Genomic DNA, 21,199 nt, shown 5'->3' with positions numbered 1-21,199 from the left:
AATTACTCTGTGGAGTTGCTGGCTAATTACTTTAAACAGTAACACTGGGATGACAAACAAACGTGCTTTTTAAAACAATGGCCTATTGCATCTTATATTACAAAAAATATCTGCAACACCAAAGTGGGTGTGTAGCGTGTCTGAGTCATATTTCTTTGTCTCCAAAGCAACAATATTTTGACATTGTTGTAGGTTAAAATGCTAACGGAGACACATTATGACACCTTTATTTCAACAATTTTGTGCTGAAGTTAACACTCAAGTGTCACAACTGTGCGAGCTGATCGTGCCAAACAGGAAATGTTCACTGATGTGGTCAGCTCAGTCGCTGCATGTGCCACACATTCAGCATAGCACAGACACGTATGGCACTTGCCTACCGGAAGACGCACTATTCCGGTGGAGGGTGTCCCTCCCTGTCCTCTGCTCCATGGCAGACCAAAGGGCTGATTTTTTTTCCTTCTTACAGATGGTAGGAGACCTGTCTGCAGCCCCATGGACAGCACAAGAACATCGAATGTGAATATGTAAATGTTTCTGAAAATTTTGTTTTTACTCGTTAATAATATTGGAGCTCAGTTCGCGATTGATGCAATGTTATATCATACGCCGATGAATATGAAATGGGCCAAACATATTCAAACTGCATTTAATTTGAGACACAGGAAGACAGCTATGTTTATTGTTGACGTATTGGCTCGTATGTCTGGTGGAGAGGTCATACATGGTGCACCCAGTTCACTTCACCTGCTTCAGAAAGGAAGTGTATGTATCACTGTTTGTTAGCAGAAGGTTGTAATCTTCAACTGAGAACAACTTCCACCAATAATTAGATGTTAACTAAATCGAGATCATAATTATTTGTAGCTACATACGTAGTTTGTTGTATACTGGCAGTGCATCTGCAGCGATTTATGGTGCTCAGATGTGGATGAATGCCTATCATTTGCATACCAGCCGTACTTGCACATGGGATTGATGAGTTCAGTGCTTAGTTCTCTAAGCCCAATAACCTACCAAGTAACCAACCAACTAACAAATCCAGCTATGAATGCAACAGTGAATAGCTCAAGTATTGGAAGACTGCGCAGTGTGAGTACAGACTCTGGCCTCCTACCTTTGTAATAGGCTGGTGTCATGTTTTCATTTTGGAGGTTTGTGACTCTAGGAGTAAAATAAGCAACAGGTCATTGGTTCTTTAAAATGTTGGTCTGCACCTTAATATTACACTACATTCTACAAATTTAGCAAGTCCAACTGGCCCTATTAAAGAGTTGCACTTGGCTCCAATAATGCAAATGAGGTAATGTAAGGAAATTACAGGTACATAATAATTGACATAGTCCCCATGACACATAATGCATGCATTACTCTGATTTAGAAGTACATTGGCATCTTGTGAGTAAATTTGCCTACCCCACATTTGTTCCTTCTCTTCTAAAATATTGTTGCATGGTATAGACTCCTTAGCAGACATACCTATTGAATTGAAAGAAGGGTAGCTCATTTAGCATTATTGCGAAGCGAGGGAGTGAGTGTCATGGATATGACGACAACGTTTGGGTAACAATCAGCAAACAAAGACATTCTTCATTATAGTGGGTTCTTTTCATGAAACTTCAATCACCAACTTCGCGATTTGAACGCGTAGTTATTTTGTTTACTCCATCTTAAACAGGAGCATCGTAGTAAAATCAGACAAATAAAAGCTCATATAGACAGATTTAGGCGTTCACTTTTCTCCCGTGCTATTCGCGCCTCGAGAGGTCAAGAAATCGTCTGAAAGTGGTTCTGTGAACCATATCCAAAGAACCTGCATATGAATTGCTGAGTAGTCATGAGGATGTGGTTTTAACTATCTACCTGTAAACTACGTAAAAACTGGTAATACAGACCCCAAAAAGGACAACATGAGTGTTATACAAAACTGCTATATTAAAGAAAGATACGCCGAATAGGGATCTACACTCATGTTCATAAATTAAGGATATTGCTGATACATGGTGAAACAACGCTCTGGTGGGCGGTTTGCGGGTTTAAATCACCTCGGGGTATGACCATGCGGTGCATTTGACCTGCGGTCGTCACACGGTGGCGCTGGCAGCAGTCCACATGTGCAGAGATGTGTTGGTGTATGTCAGAGTACGGTACAGTGAGTATGTGTGCAGACGTTTTCAGACGTTCTAATGATGACTGTGTGTTGAAAATGGCTGAAAGAAGACATATTGATGACGTTATGAGGGGTAGAATACTAGGGCGACTGGAGGCTGGTCAAACACAGCAGATCGTAGCACGGGCCCTCCGTGTGCCACAAAGTGTGATCTCACGATTATGGCAACGATTCCAACAGACAAGAAAAGTGTCCAGGCGCTACAGTACGGGACGTCCACAGTGTACAACACCACAAGAAGACCGATATCTGACCATCAGTGCCAGCAGATGGCCACGGAGTGCCCGAACCTTGCTCGGGACCTTACTCCAGCCACTGGAAGAGTTGTCTCCAGACACATAGTCTACAGACGACTGAACAGACATGGTTTATTCCCCCAGAGACCTGCAAGGTGCATTCCACTGACCCCTGGTCACAGGAGAGCCCGTAAAGCCTGGTGTCAAGAATACAGTAGATGATCATTAGAACAGTGGTCGCAGGATATGTTTACGGAAAGTCCAGGTACAGTCTAAACAGTGATTCTCGCCAGGTTTTCATCTGGCGTGAACCAGGAACCGGATACCAACCCTTTAATGTTCTTACCGAGCGAGGTGGCGCAGTGGTTAGGCACTGGCCTCGCATTCGGGAGGACGACGGTTCAATCCCGCGTCCGGCCATCCTGATTTAGGTTTTCCGTGATTTCCCTAAATCACTCCAGGCAAATGCCGGGATGGTTCCTCTGAAAGGGCACGGCCACCTTCCTTCCCCATCCTTCCCTAATCCGATGAGACCGATGACCACCCTGTCTGGTCTCCTTCTCCAAACCAACCAACCTTTAATGTTCTTGAAAGGGTTCTGTATGGAGGTCGTGGTTTGATGGTGTGGGGTGGGATTATGATTGGTGCACGTACACCCCTGCATGTCTTTGACAGAGGAACTATGACAGTTCAGGTATATCAGGATGTCATTTTGCACCAGTATGTCCGCCTTTTCAGGGGTGCAGTGGGGTCCCACCTTCCTCCTGATGGATGATAATGCACAGCGCCACCGAGCTGCCATCGTGGAGGAGTACCTTGAAACAGAAGATATCAGTCGAATGGAGTGGCCTGCCTGTTCTATGCCTCAGCAGCTGCTCGACACCTGATACAGAGTATGCCAACCCGTTTTGTGTCCTGTGTACATGTGCATGATGATCATATCCCATATTGATATCGGAGTACATGCGCAGGAAACAGTGGCGTTTTCTAGCACATTTGTTTCGGGGCGGTTTTCTCAACTTATCACCAATACTGTGGACTTATAGAAGTGTGTCATGTGTGTTCCCTATGGGCCTATGCTATTAGCACCAGTTTTGTGTAGTGCCAAGTTGTGTGGCACCACATTCTGCAATTATCCTTAATTTATGAGCATGAGTGTAGTTTCACACATCTCACCAGCACTGCTAAAAATGTGGAACTCCTTGTAGTTTTTACCACTCACACTGGATGATCTCCAGCAAAGCACAACTGCCTGAGCTGCAGTTCATTCACATGACCACACCCTTCGTCCGCCCTGATAGCTCATTGGTCAGTGTGATGGACTGCTGTCCTTAGGGGCCCTGGTTCGATTCCCGGCTGGGTCGGGGATTTTCTCCGCTCAGGAAGTAGGTGTTGTGTTGTCTTCATGATTATTTCATCCCCCTCTGGCGCGCAGGTCGCCCAATGTGGCGTTGAATGTAATAAGACCTGCACCAAGGCAGCCGGACCTGCCCCGTAAGGGGCATCCCAGCCAATGATGCCAAACGCTCATTTCATTTCACCACACCCTTTATACTCTTGAACTGTCTAAAAATTAAATAATGCGTTATTCCTGCCTTACAGTACATGCACAATTGCTGTTGTTCTTGTGATTGCAGTTTTAACGCCCAGGAATGCACTTAGCTATATTTCATATGTATCAATGTGACACAGTTAATCAAACATAAACTGAGTACATTCCCAATATTAGAGAAGGATTTTGCAAGTATCTCATGGAGTACCCTACACATGTTGGTCCGTTGAACTAGTGTGTGGTTCGGACCCAGCTCACGTGTCAAATGGAGGTGGGGGACAGGAGACAAGCAACTGTGACCTCTACCACTAGTCCTGTCACCATCCTATCAATGCATTTCTTTACCTGGTGCAAATACGAAGTGTATATATTACACAGCAAGAAGTAATATTTAAAGTACAGTGTAATTTATTTTAAAAAATGAATCCCAAATAACCATAATGAAACTGTCATGCAACAAGAGCGTAAAAGGTCTGACATCGAATTTTCTGCCTGTTTATCCTTTCACATTGATGTCAGATACAAAGAACACATGAGAGCCTGGAAGTATGACACAAACCACTCCACATTTTCACAACATCTAACAGAAAAAAAATCTCAAATCAACCTCAAGAGAAGAAGACATGAAAATAGTTAGAATCAACAATAAAAAACACCTAATTCTGCAAGAAAATTACCTGATACAGAAAACCAAAGCAGAAAAGAAAATCCTTTTGAATGATCCAGTACACATGTAACAAGTCATGGTTTACACTAATAGATAAAAAAAATGGAGTAGCATTTCAACAGGGGATTATTATGATAATAATAACAGCATTTAAACCACTCACTTGTCCATGGACCTACCCACAAAACATTTAAACCAAAACTCAGATCAGCTGGATACAGAAAGTACTTCATTATGTTGGCAACATAAACAAACCAAACACAATGAGACAAAGTGAACACAGTAGTTACGACTTGAACCAGTTTTCGGTAAAAATCTACAACTAAAATCAGAAGACGAATAGAGATCCACAGCAATTAGAACAAAGAATATCTAAACTATGAAGAAAAGAGTTCATAACATGGGAACGTACTTATCTTCGTAAGTGAAGCTGTAGTGCGAGATCCAATATGTGAGCAGATGAGAGGAAAAGCAGTTGCCAGCGATTTGCGCTATGAACTGTAAAACATCACTTATTTGCGTAAACAACGAGACTTGAACTCTCTTATAATCTACAAATATCGCATGTGAAAATAAAACTGTATCATTTTAGATTCCGCTGACGATGTTGTAACGTCCCCTTAGTAAAAATTAATGAATTACTGTGCTGGTAAACATTTTATGTTATTTGATTTTCAAACAGCTGAGCAAAACTGAACGTGCTCAGACATTTCTGTGTTTATTCATTCTGATCATCACTAAACTGACACACAATATTTTTAGCGCAACACAATCTTACTTTTAATAATCCCTACAAAAGAATGGCCCTGACTAACAATAACCTATACCTTTCATGAATCACTTACGTCACAAAAATCTTCATTACTCGAACTACTGCAATACAGCGAGCGCCAATACTGCCAGCTAAATGAAAGATTCTAACTACTGAAGGCACTAACTACTGACAGGCATAGTTAGCAAGTGAAAGATTTTGATACAGAACAAACAATGTGTTTACCTTAATAGTGCTCAAAAGTCATAATATATATATATATATATATATATATATATATATATATATATATATATATATATATATCAGTTCATGACATCCAGTCTTACAAATTTACTCTCTCTGATGGACACACGTCCAGGTCATCCGCTCTCAAACTCCGCCATCTCACTCCCCACATCCACCACTGCTGGCGGCTCTCCTCCAACTGCGCAATGATACGTGCTGTTAACATCCAACTGCCCAACACTACAATAGCGACTATTTCAACAATGCCACCCAGCCCAGACTGCACACAGCACAGCCAATGATTTTCATACAGAGCGCTACGTGGCGTTAACAATACAAAAATCTAAACAGCCTACTTACAATGTCTTACACTAAAAGGCGAAACGCGTCCCGAAGAAATGAAATACAGAGCAGCAAGGGAAGGCGCTTTTCATTTACAAAACGAACATATCTGTACTTGCTGCGGATGATGGACACACGAAGAAACTTGTTATCTGTTTCAGTTTGCAGTAAGTAATAGCAATACTACAAAAATCCCTCAATAGAAAATTATAGTTACATCTGTTAATTTCATGCTCATTAAAAACAACTTATATGAGTTCACCTGCTAGGAAGTTCTGAATCCAGTCACAAATCTGAAATGAAGTTTCTGATTTTTGTTCGCTAAAATCTGTCAACACGCAACTCAAAAAGCTATCATCTCGATAAATGAATAATGCGATTTTCGGTAAGACGATTTAGAATACTTGAAAACACCGTGACCCTACAGTTTTGTAATTATGGTCACACATTGTGCTCGAGAATGATGACCATTTTAGAGGTCCAACATCTCTTTTATAGCAATGAACATCAATAAAGTGGTAATAATGTGGAACTTAAATCATTTTCAAAAACCCAAGTCTGTAAATTATGGGCTCAGATGTGTATGTCACATGTCTTCCTGAAAGCCTTTGAAACTATTCGGTTTCTGAGTAAAGGTAGCACAGTGCTAAATATTGGCCAGGTAACTATTGAAAAATATAATTTGCTGTGAAACAGAAAAGACTTTCTCAGTGAAAAGTGACTGTAAAATTGAAAATAGCGCCACCTATTCAACTTGGAACCTGACAGGTCAGTTTCTATTCTGCAATACTACAGATACTTACAAACAATGACTGTACAGTGAGTTATTTGCTCCTGGTAAAAGTGTTTCTATATAAACGCCTCCAAGGTGCTGCAACCATATGTGAAATATCAGACTCTGAAATGGGATGGTAGATGAAGTATATAGCATTTTAAGGCTGTCTAGAGATGAGACAGCTTGCTTCAAGCTCGAATCGTTATTAAATTGAGCTCTCCAGCCAATGAAGCCGTATGACTTTACTTTATTGTTGGTAAATACATGCAAATAATGTTACTGTTCACTGGTTTTGTATTCTGCAAACAACGTTTCTGTCGCTAGATATGCAAGGTTCAGTCACTCACATTTCGATTGACACAGAGTCAAATTGTGAGTGCCGTTTATTGGTGTTTAATTCAATAACGTGGTCTTCCACTGAATCAAAGACACCATCAATTTTGTATTCATAAATAATAACATCCAGTTTTGTATTAAAACGTTCTTTGGCCATTAACTACATAAGAAACAAGGGTTGCTGTGCTTTCAACTGCCCAGTTTGAACTCCTTTTATAGGTTCTCAAAATAGCAAATTTCAACTAATTTCTTAATTGTCATCTAAAAGGAGCATTTAGATCATTGCGAACAGTATACTTATTGGGGTCATGAATAAGAAAGCAAATATTCTCGTGCCAAATCATTGTTATTTTCGCACACATATTACACACTAATAAAGGTTCTTCTTTCATGTTTGTTAACTGCAATTTGAATAGTATCCATGCTATTGAATACTTATACATGTCTAATTTTCCAAAAAATGTTTAAATGTTCAAAAGTGTGTGAAATCGTATGGGACTTAACTGCTAAGGTCATCAGTCCCTAAGTTTACACACTACTTAACATAAATTATCCTAAGAACAAACACACAAACACCCATGCCCGAAGAGGACTCGAACCTCCACCGGGACCAGCCTGTCAAATTTTCTTCTTGTAAACTATCCACTGTATGGCTTCAGTAACTATCTCTGAATTATCTTTCGATTCTACAAGCTGTATTACATCATCGTTCTTGGATACACATCACCAACTTTCCTACTTATCATTATTGCAGAATTTCCATAAAGAACTTTAAGTTTGCAACTGTTTCAAATGTATTTTCTCTTCCAGTTTTAAACTACACAAGCGGATTTCCAGATGCTAGATCCACAATGTTCACAAGATCAAATTTAGATACAATGATTTACTCACATTGCAACTTCAGATGCCGAAATAATTTTAATAATAATAATACTATAATTGTTATTCCTTATCTAAATTTTGTGTAAAAAGGTACTTTGTGTGTCAAACCCTTGTCAGATGTAGGAAATAACCTCATGCCCCAAACCAGCATAGTTTAATTAAATAAATAAATAGGTGAATGAGTAAATATAAGCAAAATATGAATGAATCTCTCCTCAGTTTGTGTAGGTGTAAGAATATGCTATCCACTATAAGTGAACCAACAATGAGACAGATATAATCTACAATGTTCAGCTCATGATTTTGCAATATAACAGTTTTTTTAGGAGATGCCATTGCAAGAACATAATTTTATTATGCTGCACAGCCTTCCCCATTTAAATAAAACACGTAATGAAATGTATCCTAATTGTTTTCCTTTCTTTTATCCACTTGCCTGTCTTGATTAGAGGGCAAACAATTCATGCTGTCAAAATTACCATACCAGATAGATAGCTATTACATTTACCCCAGATCTGCATCATGCCAGAGACATATGTTACTGACACATTATACAATAAAATACCAGAATATCAGATCCAGTAATTTCAAACCAACCCAAAATCAATAGTAATAAAAAACTATTTCTATTCTCTACAATAGATTTTAGCATACAAAATAATAACAGTTTTTTAAATGTAGAGAGACCTTAAGAAAATGTCTATTTTTTTCGTTTTTTGCCCTATCGTTTTGTTGTTTTATATTTATATGATACGTCAAAAATCACTTGTAATAATTATGCTGTATGCCCTTAACTTTACAGCTACTATTGTTATTGTACTGGTGGAGTGTCCATAGCTGCAAGTGGGAGATGTTAGCTTCTTCATCTAGTTTCCCATGATGCAGTTTAAGAAATACCTCTGAGGAAGCAAAAAATTTAAACAGACCGAAAGTTAGAGAATTGTTTAATGAGTTGCACTTCAGTTGTAGTCAGTATATTGTCACTGTAATACAAGTTCCTTAAAGACAGACTACACCTGACAGATTTATTAGTGTGTTCCTTTGAAAAATTTTAACTAATATATAGTTTCTACCGACTAAAGTCTGCATCATATCCTAGAGATCAAAAGAATTCATACTGAGGAAGAAAGATGATATTCTCTTTTTTAAAGTGAGACGTCACTTACTGTAATTTGTCTTCCTTACACCGACACGTAGTTTTTAATCAACATCAGCATCTTCCACAAGAGAAACACGTTTCAGCAACTAACTTTCCATACAAGCAATGAATAAAGTTCTGTAGCATCTCTTCTCTGCACTGTGCCAATCTACGTAGTGGGTAGTCAGTCAATAAACACGTTTTCCATTATCTAATTACTTGGCTATCGACCGCTTAAAGACAATGCAAAACTCGCTCTTTTACTGTCCCAGAATGAATGTCGTGAAATCATTTTTACCACCATGACACTGACGTCTACAGAAAAAAATTATCTCTCTTTAAAAGCATCAGCCCTTATTTTTAAGACTATTCTCCTAAAATCAGTGACAAATCTAAAGCAGACAATCTCATGAAACATTACACCTCTTAATATTGTGAATTAGTTACGCCATACTTCAGAATAAAATTATAATTGTTTGGATTTACAAGAAGTCTTATTGGTCTTAAAGGTGTTCAGAAATTCTTAGGGGTGACAAATTGATTTTAAATTTATTACACATAATAATGACAGAGAGTTCATTCCTAAAAGGGACTAAAATAGTTTCTTGTTAAGCTTCTGTAGAAGTATGGGCCAAATGGTATACGAGTAAATGCTGCTGTTTCTTTGCACTTGCCTCCTATGCAGCATTTACAGGCCATACTGTATTCTTAGATTCAGAAGCATGCTCAATGGGTATCAGTAAGTCATTAATAGACCAAATATGATATCATTTTATTTCTTAATCAGAGGCATTTCATGTTTTATGGTGTTTACAGGCAAGTCATTCGGCTGTTTGACGTATCAAATTGTCTACATGTAAACCCAAGGTTTTAGTAAGCCTTTTGAGCATTTTCAAAGAAGGAAGTAGACTCTTTTATGGGACTGATGGTACAGCCAGACAATGGATCATGTCATATCGTACCAAAAGAATGCAGGATATTGTAAATATTGTACTTAGTAGCAATTCAACCAACAGAATCCAAGGACTTATTTCTGACTGGGGATAAATCACATGTGGAGCTCACCAAGACTCAATCTTAGGTCCACTACTGTTTATCATATATGTAAATGATCTACTGCCTAATGTACAACAAGTAGAATTAGTTCTTCTAGAAGATGACACCAGCATTGTAATCACTCTCAGTATGCATACTGAAATGGAAGAAAAGTTCTCAAAAGTATCATTGACTGATTTCCTGCGAATAGTCTCACACTGAATTTCACAAAGATCGATCAAATTCACTTCTACACCTCTAGGGGTACTGCACCAGTGATAAGTGTAAAAAATGGTGATGAAATAACACATAGGGTGGAAACTTCAAAATTCTTAGGTGTCCATATTTATGAGAATTTAAATTAGAAACAACACATTTGGAACTCCTAAAACAACTTAGTTCAGTCACATTTGCACTTAGAATCATAGCAAATTTTGGGGAGACAAAAAATCAGTAAGTTGACATGTTTTGCTTATTTTCATTCATTAATATCGTATGGAATAATGTTCTGGGGTAACTCATCCTTAATAAAGAAAGTTTTCATTGCCCAAAAATGTGCTGCAAGAATAATATGAGGTGCTCACCTGTGATCATCTTGTAGACATCTGTTTAAGGAGTTAGGCATTCTGATTACTGCTTCACAGTATATTTATTCCCTCGTGAAGTTTGTTGTAAATAATCCATACAGTCCAAAAGGAACAATGAGGTACATAATCACAATACTAAAAGAAAAAAAGATATTGATTACTCAACATTAAGGTTGCCTTTATCATAGAAAAGGGTGCACAACGCAGCAACAAAAATTTTTGATCACTTACTGAGTAACATAAAATGCCTAACAGACAGCAAGGTAACATTTAAAAATAAATTGGAAAAGTTTCTCCTTGACAACACCTTCCTTTCTGTTGAAGAATTTCTATGTTTGTAATGTGTAAAAGGTAGTGGGTACGAATTGCTAACTCAATCTGTATATCTTGTTTCATTTTGGGAAAAAAATACGGTAATGTTTAAAGTACAAATAGATGTACAATTTAATTTGCAATGTTGTTGTTGTTGTTGTTGTTGTCTTCAGTCCTGAGACTGGTTTGATGAAGCTCTCCATGCTACTCTATCCTGCACAAGCTTCTTCATCTCCCAGTACTTACTGCAACCTACATCCTTCTGAATCTGCTTAGTGTATTCATCTCTTGGTCTCCCTTTACGATTTTTACCCTCCACGCTGCCCTCCAATGCTAAATTTGTGATCCCTTGATGCGTCAGCAAAACCTCCTACCAACCGGTCCCTTCTTCTTGTCAAGTTGTGGCACAAACTCTTCTTCTCCCCAATTCTATTCAATACCTCCTCATTAGTTATGTGATCTACCCATCTAATCTTCAGCATTCTTCTGTAGCACCACATTTGGAAAGCTTCTATTCTCTTCTTGTCCAAACTATTTACTGTCCATATTTCACTTCCATACATGGCTACACTCCATACATTTACTTTTAGAAACGACTTCTTGACACTTAAATCTATACTCGATGTTAACAAATTTCTCTTCTTCAGAAACGCTTTCCTTGCCATTGCCAGTCTACATTTTATATCCTCTCTACTTCGACCATCATCAGTTATTTTGCTCCCCAAATAGCAAAACTCCTTTACTACTTTAAGTGTCTCATTACCTAATCTAATTCCCTCAGCATCACCCGACTTAATTCTGCTACATTCCATTATCCTCGTTTTGCTTTCGTTGATCTTCATCTTATATCCTGCTTTCAAGACACTGTCCATTCCTTTCAACTGCTCTTCCATTGCTGTCTCTAACAGAATTACAATGTCATCGGCGAACCTCAAAGTTTTTATTTCTTCTCCATGAATTTTAATACCTACTCCGAATTTTTCTTTTGTTTCCTTTACTGCTTGCTCAATATACAGATTGAATAACATCGGGGACAGGATACAACCCTGTCTCACTCCCTTACCAACCGCTGCTTCCCTTTCATGCTCCTCGACTCTTATAACTGCCTTCTGGTTTCTGTACAAATTGTAAATAGCCTTTCGCTCCATGTATTATACCCCTGCCACCTTTAGAATTTGAAAGAGAGTATTCCAGTCAACATTGTCAAAAGCTTTCTCTAAGTCCACAAATGCTAGAAATGTAGGTTTGCCTTTCCTTAATCGATTTTCTAAGATAAGTCGTATGGTCAGTATCGCCTCACGTGTTCCAACATTTCTGCGGAATCCAAACTGATCTCCACCGAGGTCGGCTTCTACCAGTTTTTCCATTCATCTGTAAAGAATTCTCGTTAGTATTTTGCAGCTGCGACTTATTAAACTGATACTTCGGTAATTTTCACATCTGTCAACAGCTGCTTTCTTTGGGATAGGAATTATTATATTCTTCTTGAAGTTTGAGGGTATTTCGCCTATCTCATACATCTTGCTCACCAGATGGTACAGTTTTGTCAGAACTGGCTCTCCCAAGACCGTCAGTAGTTCCAATGGAATGTTGTCTACTCCTAGGGCCTTGTTTCGACTTAGGTCTTTCAGTGCATTGTCAAACTCTTCACGCAGTATCGCATCTCCCATTTCATTTTCATCTACATCCTCTTCCATTTCCATAATATTGTCCTCAAGTACATCGCCCTTGTATAGACCCTCTATATACTCCTTCCACCTTCCTGCTTTCCCTTATTTGCTTAGAACTGGGTTTCCATCTGAGCTCTTGATATTCATACAAGTGGCTCTTTTTTCTCCAAAGGTCTCTTTATTTTTCCTGTAGGCAGTATCTATCTTACCCCTAGTGAGATAAGCCTCTACATCCTTACATTTGTCCTCTAGCCATCCCTGCTTAGCCATTTTGCACTTCCTGTCGATCTCATTTTCGAGACGTTTGTATTATAATGACTCCTTTTCTTACTAGGCTAATTACTGTTTAGCTCTACAGGGCCATTATACTGAAATGTTTCCCCACACCACCTAGTATTGTCTTTCTATTTGTGTGAGTAACTGTATGTTCACTGTTGTGGGTAAATACATACAGCGTACACAGGGCGGTGTGTGAAACTGATGGCGATTACACGCTTCCGCTGTTGTAGAAATCTGCTCCAGATGCTGCAGATACCATGTTGAGCTGAAAGTGGTAACCAAAATACGGAGAAATATTCTTCAGGGGTCTATTGCATAGCAATCAGATTGCTTTCAGTTCTGAGATATGTCCAGTTACTATTGTGGATTTGAATGATCCATGAAGTGACTCCTTTTCCGAAGAAAACATCGAACTATTTCACTAGAACTGAACGCTCCCATCGGAACTGTTCTCAACTGGTGTTTATTAGTAAATCACAATAGCAGTACATCGCTGGGTGTATAATAAGACGTACCTTCTTGAAATGAACAATATTTTATTGTTCTATTAACTGATTTCCTTCCATATGCACTTATATTTTACAATGTGAATCAAAAACTCGCAATGGCGTCGATTTTTTTACATCACAAGAATGGCTCTCCTCCCCTAAAAAAATTACTCTTAACAAGAACAAAAGAACTCTATATCCTAAGAATAATTATGTGAGCGCTGACCGCCACAGAGTAATAAACAATATCTTTGTCTCTCTCTCGCACTGTCACAGCAAGTTACGCTGCATGATACATCATATATGCCCCTCTTGTGGACGAACGTTTTTGGGCAAAAACAAACACGAGCGTTCACACAACACTATATCGGTGATTGTTTATGACGCTGTATTAACGTCCACTAGAGTATTAATGTCCACTGTATTTCTTATGATGTTTTGGTATTAGTGAATGACTATCTAAATGTAAATTATTGATTTGGGTGCATATACTGCTGACAAAGCCCGTGCTGAATTCCTGATGCAGCATATATGCATAGCTTACATGCTTGCTTTTATTCATTTGTCGAGGATGGCATGAGATGTGATCAGAAACCTTTTTCATCATCACTCAAAGCTTCTGTCACTCGCCTTGGGATGTCTCAAACGGATAATCTAGCCATTCGGCCAAGCCCCACAAAGGAAAACCAAGGAAAACCTCGGGGTAGATTTACCATCCTCGTATTTCTGATTTGCAAAGAAAATTAATTGAATTACAATGGAAAATAAAAAAAAATATTTACAATATGGATTTTTTTTAAATGAATTTAAACACTGTTCACAAAAGAAACACAACACTGTTAATCTTCTGTGACTTGAGGTGAACCGTCGACGCGTTGGTTTACGTCCATCTACGATTCCCTTCTATCTGTCATCTCCTGATAACTGATGGAATTCTATTCCCATTTCACCGTCTGCTCGTGGGTATTATGGTTTTCCGCATATGATTAACATGAAAATAAGAGTCAGTGTAAGTTCCGTGGAAAAAGGTATTTGATCTATGCTGAGCTGAAATAGAATCTAATCTAAAGTTCTTTCTAACTGTCTGTCCTGAATTCGAAATATTCGGAAGTCGTAAGGTGTTCTTCATTTCTATCAACAACCCTATAATGCACTATACACAAATCCAACTGGTGCTGCCGTGTCAACTTATGCTCGTCATCTTTCAGATGGACTTTTACGCTTGTTGATGTGCTTATAACTGAAAGGCATTTGCTCAGTTGGTAACTTCGCGAGTAACGATTGACATAACATAATTTACATACACAGGTATGTTACAACAATAGTACAATTATAAAGACAATGTTCATCACAAAAGATTGAAACAAAGTAATAGGCGTCCTTTTAAAACTGAGAACGGGTTACCCTTTCCGAACAGCATGACTTCAGCTCAGCAAGTAAAAAAAAGCAAATACAAACATACACTGACATTGTTAAATTGACATAAGGAAAAATATCTTGCCATAAACCAGATTCATTTGAGTCACTAACCCATGGTCATTATGCATTGTGAAACCTGATTGAAATTACTATCTACTAAATAAAAAATTTTTAGAAGAAATCATTCATACTATAGCTAAATTCTCTGCATACTGAAAAGAAAACTTATCCTTACAGTGGAAAACCTATACATAATGTCTGCATATCTCTCGTACAGTATGCCTGAAAAGAAAAACTAACTACTAAATTGCAAAAAAAAAAGAAACTATCCTACGTATGATTCATAGGTTTAATGAAAATTCTCTAATCCATATTATTTGATAAGAATAGTATTTTCAATCTTCAGAATCTTCAGTCATCATGAAATTGCTTTAACAAGTGATGAGGATACATTCCTTTCACCTTTCCATTCTTCACATCCTTCAAAACATAAGTTCCTGGATGGGGTATTTTGGTAATCACAAATGGTCCTTGATACAATAATTGCCATTTTGTGTTCTTCCTCTGTATAAGTGAAGCCTTAGGATGAGTTTTTACTAAAACTTGGTCTTTCACTTTATATGTTTTTATTTTTCCAAGTCGATTGTCAAAATATATTTTCCTTTTTCTTGCCTTGTCCATTATATTGAGTAAGGATTGTCGTACTTTATTTTGTAGGTCTATTTTGTTAATAGCTACTTTAGGAATTGGTCGAATCCAGTCATTCTGTTCCTGTTTTCCAAACATCAGTTCGTATGGGGTGTATTCTATCGTAGTATGTGTCATATTGTTTACAATTTCCTGAAAATCGTGAAGATCATCGATAAATTTGGGTTGCTGGTTGTGGCAATATGTTCTCATGAACCGGTTTAATTCACGAAAAATTCGTTCCACGGGATTCGCCGAAGGGTGGTACACTGATGTTAGAATTTGTTTTATACCACAACTGACTAATGTTTGCCTCCAACGAAATCCAGTGAACATTGACCCATTGTCAGAAAGAATAGCCTCTGGTTTGCCTACTTTGACTATATAATCTTTGACCAGCTTCTTGGCTATGGATGCAGCAGTAGCTGATTTTAATGGATAAAGTTTGACATACTTAGTGAATATATCAAGAAAAACTACAATATATTTGCATCCTCCCCTTGATGATGGTAGAGGACCACAGACGTCGACCGAAATGATTGACAGCGGTTTTGTGGGTATAATAGGATGCAGGAAATCTTTCACACAAAAATTCCCTGGTTTGGCTAGCTGACAAATTTTACATTTCCTTAACTGTCTGTGCACTTTCCTGCGAATGTTTGGGAAGTAGCAATATTCTTGAATCTTTCGAGCACACTTTAATACTCCAAAATGTCCCCAAGTGATGTGCGTGTGCAAAATTAAGTCATTCTCATTCTTCTCGGGAATACACACCTTCCAATTATCTGAATCAAGATGCCCTTTGAAAAATAAGACATCGTCCTCAACTTTGTACAGTCTCTTCAGATCATCGTTTCCAGGCTTTGCTAAAGTTTCCTTTATTGAATGCCAACGAGGATCTTCGTTCTGTAGTTTTTCCGTGTTCTTACACATGTCAAGAAAATGTTTCCTATATATTCTATCAGTCATCATAAGAACATTAAGTTCGGACGGATTGCCGGTGATGTTGATAGTTGACAAATCTCCATCTGGCATTCTAGACAGTGCATCAGCGATGAAATTATCTTGTCCGCTTAGGTATTTAATTTCAAATTGAAACTCTTGGAGCGAGAGCGTCCATCTTGCTAATCTTGGATGTAATAATGTACATGTTTGCAAAAAACTTAACGCTTTGTGGTCACAGTATACTGTTGTCTTCGCTCCATATAAGTAATAGTAAAATTTCTTAAATGACCAGACTACGGCCAATGCTTCCCTTTCGGTAGTCGTATATGTTCTTTCACAAGCAGTTAAGAGTCGGCTAGCAAAAGCTATTGGACAGAAAGTTGATTTCCTATCTATCATCTTTACTTGGAAGAGGCATGAACCTATTCCAATTTCTGAAGCATCTGCCATTAAACCGAATTCTTGGCTCATATCTGGATGATATAATATTTGTGAATTGACTAAGGCATGTTTTATTGCTTCAAATGCATTCTGACATTGTTGCGTCCACACCCACGGAGTATTTTTGCGCAACAAGCTGTACAACGGTTCTGCATTAATAGAGTGGTCGTGAATGAAACGCCTGAAAAAAGAGACAACTCCGAGGAAGCCCTTTAACTGTCTTTTTGTTGTTGGAACTGCAAAGTTTTTGATTGCCTTTAGTTTCTCGGAGTCCGGTAAGATGCCTTTTCCATTTATAAGATGACCCAAAAATTTGATTTTATCTCGAGCAAAATGGGACTTTTGCAGATTTGCGGTTATGCCTGCTTCCTTGAAACGTTCTAATACTCTTCTCAATAAATCAACGTGCTCCTCCCATGTGCTCGTAGCTATGAGCATGTCGTCCACAAATAAAGTTAAATTGCTTCGAAGTGCAGGTCCCAATGCATGATCTAGAGCATTTATAAAAACTCCTGAGCTCACGTTTAGCCCGAAAGGTAAAACCTTAAATTGAAATCTTCTACCTGCATGTACAAATGCGGGGTACTTTTTTGATGGTTCGTCTAGAGCCACCTGCCAAAATGAACTTCTCAAATCAATATTTGTTAAGTATTTCATCCCCTCGAACTTTTGAATTAGCTCATCGATGTTTTCCGGGTGAGTTCGCACGGGCATGATAATCTTATTTATCTGCCGTGCGTCTAGCACGAGACGAACTTTTCCTCTCTTTTTCGAGACAACATGAAGCGGACTATAGTATGGACTCGTCGAAGGTTCGATCAGGTCCCATTCAAGCATCTGGTGGATTTCCGCATCAACTGCCTTTCGTTGGTGCCACGGTACTGGATAAAAAATACGGCAGGAAACTTGGTGTGGTATCACATCTAAATGGCATGTGTATCCCTTGATTACACCAGGTCTTTCTTGAAAGACTTCATGATATTCCTGTAGAAGATCATATAATTGCTTTCTTTGGTGTTGTTGCAAATATTCAGGTTCTTGCACCTTTTCATATATCATAACTTCAGGGTTTAAAACTGGTTGCAAATAATTAATTTGGTAATACCGTACAGGTTTGCTATGTATCCACTTTATTTGCAGCTTTCGTCCCTGACGATACTTTCCATGGGTACTATATTCCCTGAGAAGATTCAGTTGATGTTTCTGATCCATTATTGTAAAACTGGCACGGCTAGAGAAAAATCGATATGCCAATTTCTCTCTCTAAATTCATCTATACCCAGGATACAGTCCTCAACCAATTTTTTATTACAAGGAACGTGCAATTTATAGCTACATTTCCTATATCTAACTGGAGTTGAGTCTGCACTTTAACCTGAGAAGACTTATGACCAGTAGGACCTGCAATTCTACAACATTGAACAGGAAAAATCGGTGGATTTGCTTTCTGAAGTATTCTTTGAAATAACTTCTCAGAAACGACATTTACTGCTGCTCCTGTATCTAAAGTAACTTGCACAGTAATGCCTTCAATCGCCGCCTGAATTTTCGCAACGGGTACAGTGATATGTTCCTCTTGACAAGGCATCATATCCTGCTGAAGTTCTTCTATTAATAATCTGCCTTCATTGCACCGGAAAAATTTGACGCTCGAATTTTCGCCCCTGAAAACTTCCTCGACTGCACCGTCGGGGCTTCTGACAGTCGACTTTAGTTTGACGATTGTCCATTATTAGTAGATGTCTGCTCCGTTACGTCGGTTATTATTGGTGGTTGATTTCTCCATTCATTTGCATTATCATTTGGTACCTAACCTGAAGTTTGTGGTTGGTTGTGATATTCATGGGTTGGTTCCTGATATCGGCGTTTTTGCTGATAATTCCCTTCTTGATAGTATCCTTTCCTCTTCTTATTATTCTTCCTCCATTTCCGTTTATATGTTTGTTCACATTGTTGGTCATGATTACACTGGTCGGGATTTTCGTTACCAAATTTCACGTTTTTCTGGAAATAATTCACCTGTGGGTTTGGTGAATTGTGTGCAAAAGGTTTGTTTCCATACTGTTTGTTGTTACTATTGTATTTGTTAGGTTGCTAACTTGGTTGGTTATAGCGCACACGAGATTCTTCGAACAGAATGTCTATTGAATCCAGTGTGGCTAGAAATCTTCCACATGTTGTTCAGGCACATGTAGAAGTTTTTCCTTAACTTCAAGTGGAAGTTTGCCCTTTAATATTCGAATGATATCCTGCGTCGGGATTGGTTCATTCCAGTATTTACTTTTATTTATATACTTCTCGAAATACTTTCTTAAAGATCCATTTTTGAAAGAAAAAGGTTGTGGGTCAAAAACTTCCTTACGTAGTCTTTCTTGTACACCTTTATTCCAGTATTTGTGCAAGAAAGCGCGTTCAAATTGATCATAATCTTGACACCAATGGGATGCTTCTGGCGCCCACATCGATCCATCTCCATGTATGAATCCTGCAACGTACATAATTTTTTGTTGCTCAGTCCACATTCGCGGCAATATCCCTTTAAATTGCTTGATAAATACCACGGGATTGATCGACTTCCTTTCGGGAATAAATATCTGGAATTGACGATATTTAAGCATTTTTTCTTCATTCATAGTCACAGGTGTATTCTGGTGGCTACTACGCGGTGAATGATAATCTCGATAATTTGTTTCTGATTGATTATGTAATTATGCACCAATACATGGATATTGTTGCATGGATTCGGTTTCACTGGTTTCACCAGGAATAATGTCTGCTTTTGATAAACTGCAGGTAGTATGTGCCCCTCTAGTATTAACTAGACCCTGCTGGCATGCTTTTAATGTATTTTCTATCTTTGCTTTCCAAGCAGGAAATTCATCTAATATATTCTCCTTAATCTCTTTAACTTCTGCTTTAAGTTGTTCTTGTGCAGCTTCGTTGTTAACTTGCACGTTAGAAACTGTTTCTTTCAAGGTTTTGTCAACATAATTTCCCACTGTCTCGGTTTGCTCTTTCGCCCAATCTTCAATGTCCTTAGAAAATGCGATCTTATGTTCTTTGAAAAGTTTCTCTATGTGTTTCTCGCCTTCGAGACTGAGAGTGTCTATCCTCCGAGTAAGCTCAATGACAGCTTGCTCGTTATCGTGCTTAATTGTATTCACGTCTTGCGCAATAGTGTTCTGTACATGAATAACTTCTTGCACTTGATGATTTAGTGTATCTTGACGACATAAGATGTCTTTGTATTTGTTTGTTAATTCCTTATACAGTTGTTCTCGTGTAACTATGAGCTGTGCCTGACTGGTAATCAAGTGACTCTGCTTTGTTTCCAAACTCTGGAATTTTTCAGTAATCTTATCATTTATTTCTTTTAGTTTATTAGATTGCTCCTGAGTCAAATTAAATTGCGCACTCTCCAATGCCTGGAATCTACGATTCATGTCGTTTGCAAACGTGGATTGTGTCGTTGCAAGATTAGATTGCTTGGTTTCCAATGCCTGGAATCTACGATTCATGTCATTTGCAAACGTGGATTGCGTGGTTTCCAATGCTTTAATCCCTTGTGTTATGACAGTCAAACTTGACATCAGCTGGGATAACAAATCGGTATTCTCAGCAATTGGCGATTGCACTGGGCTTAATGAGGATTGTACCGACACAATTTTCGGTACAGTCATTTCGTTTTCGCACGTGTCTGTGTCAGAGATGAAATTCATGTTGTTTGTTGGTTGCTGCATATTTCTCTGGACTTCTTTCGACATATGAATGTCGGAACTAGCAACCGTTTGTGTCGACGGCATGAGCGCATTAATTATTGCTGGTTGCTCAGCCGTAATCGACATATCACTAACTACGGCGGTATTAAATTCTGTGGCACTAGTTGACGATGCATTCACACTATTTATTTCATTTTGTGGCATTGTGATGCGTGCTTGCTTATTGGCTTTGAACATAGATCTCGTTATCACCATGTAAATGAGCAATTGACAGTTTCTCCTATAAATAAATCCTACAAAAGTGACTATTAAATTTTTACACACGCAAAAACGTTAATGTCCTAATGCTGTTAATGTACATTTTACAATGTGACACAAAAACAATGCATAGATAACACATAAAATGTTGTCTTACTATATCTACTAAAATACTGGAATTCTAGTAAAAGTAATATAGCAACTCTATTTATACTTAGAAAATTTCTACATGAAGGGTCACTACAATGCATAAATGCTCAA

The 21,199-nt window shown here is 38.3% G+C and overlaps 1 protein-coding gene across 1 annotated transcript; it reads right to left on the bottom strand.

Annotated features, from left to right (window-relative positions):
• Positions 1 to 19,669: 19,669 nt before the first annotated feature.
• LOC126482219 (uncharacterized) lies at positions 19,670 to 20,806 on the bottom strand. The gene has a single exon (XM_050106198.1). The coding sequence runs from the start codon at positions 20,804 to 20,806 to the stop codon at positions 19,670 to 19,672; it is 1,137 nt and encodes a 378-aa protein (XP_049962155.1).
• Positions 20,807 to 21,199: the final 393 nt, after the last annotated feature.

Source organism: Schistocerca serialis, chromosome 5, assembly GCF_023864345.2.
Source record: "Schistocerca serialis cubense isolate TAMUIC-IGC-003099 chromosome 5, iqSchSeri2.2, whole genome shotgun sequence".
In the NCBI taxonomy this organism is placed as follows: Eukaryota; Metazoa; Arthropoda; class Insecta; order Orthoptera; family Acrididae; genus Schistocerca; species Schistocerca serialis.
The sequence above is the reverse complement of the archived record's forward strand: the minus strand, read 5'-3'. Positions and strand labels throughout refer to the sequence as shown.

Coding starts and splice junctions, on each gene's coding strand:
- LOC126482219 (XM_050106198.1), bottom strand. CDS start 20,806: ATGTCGATTACGGCTGAGCAACCAGCAATAATTAATGCGCTCATGCCG.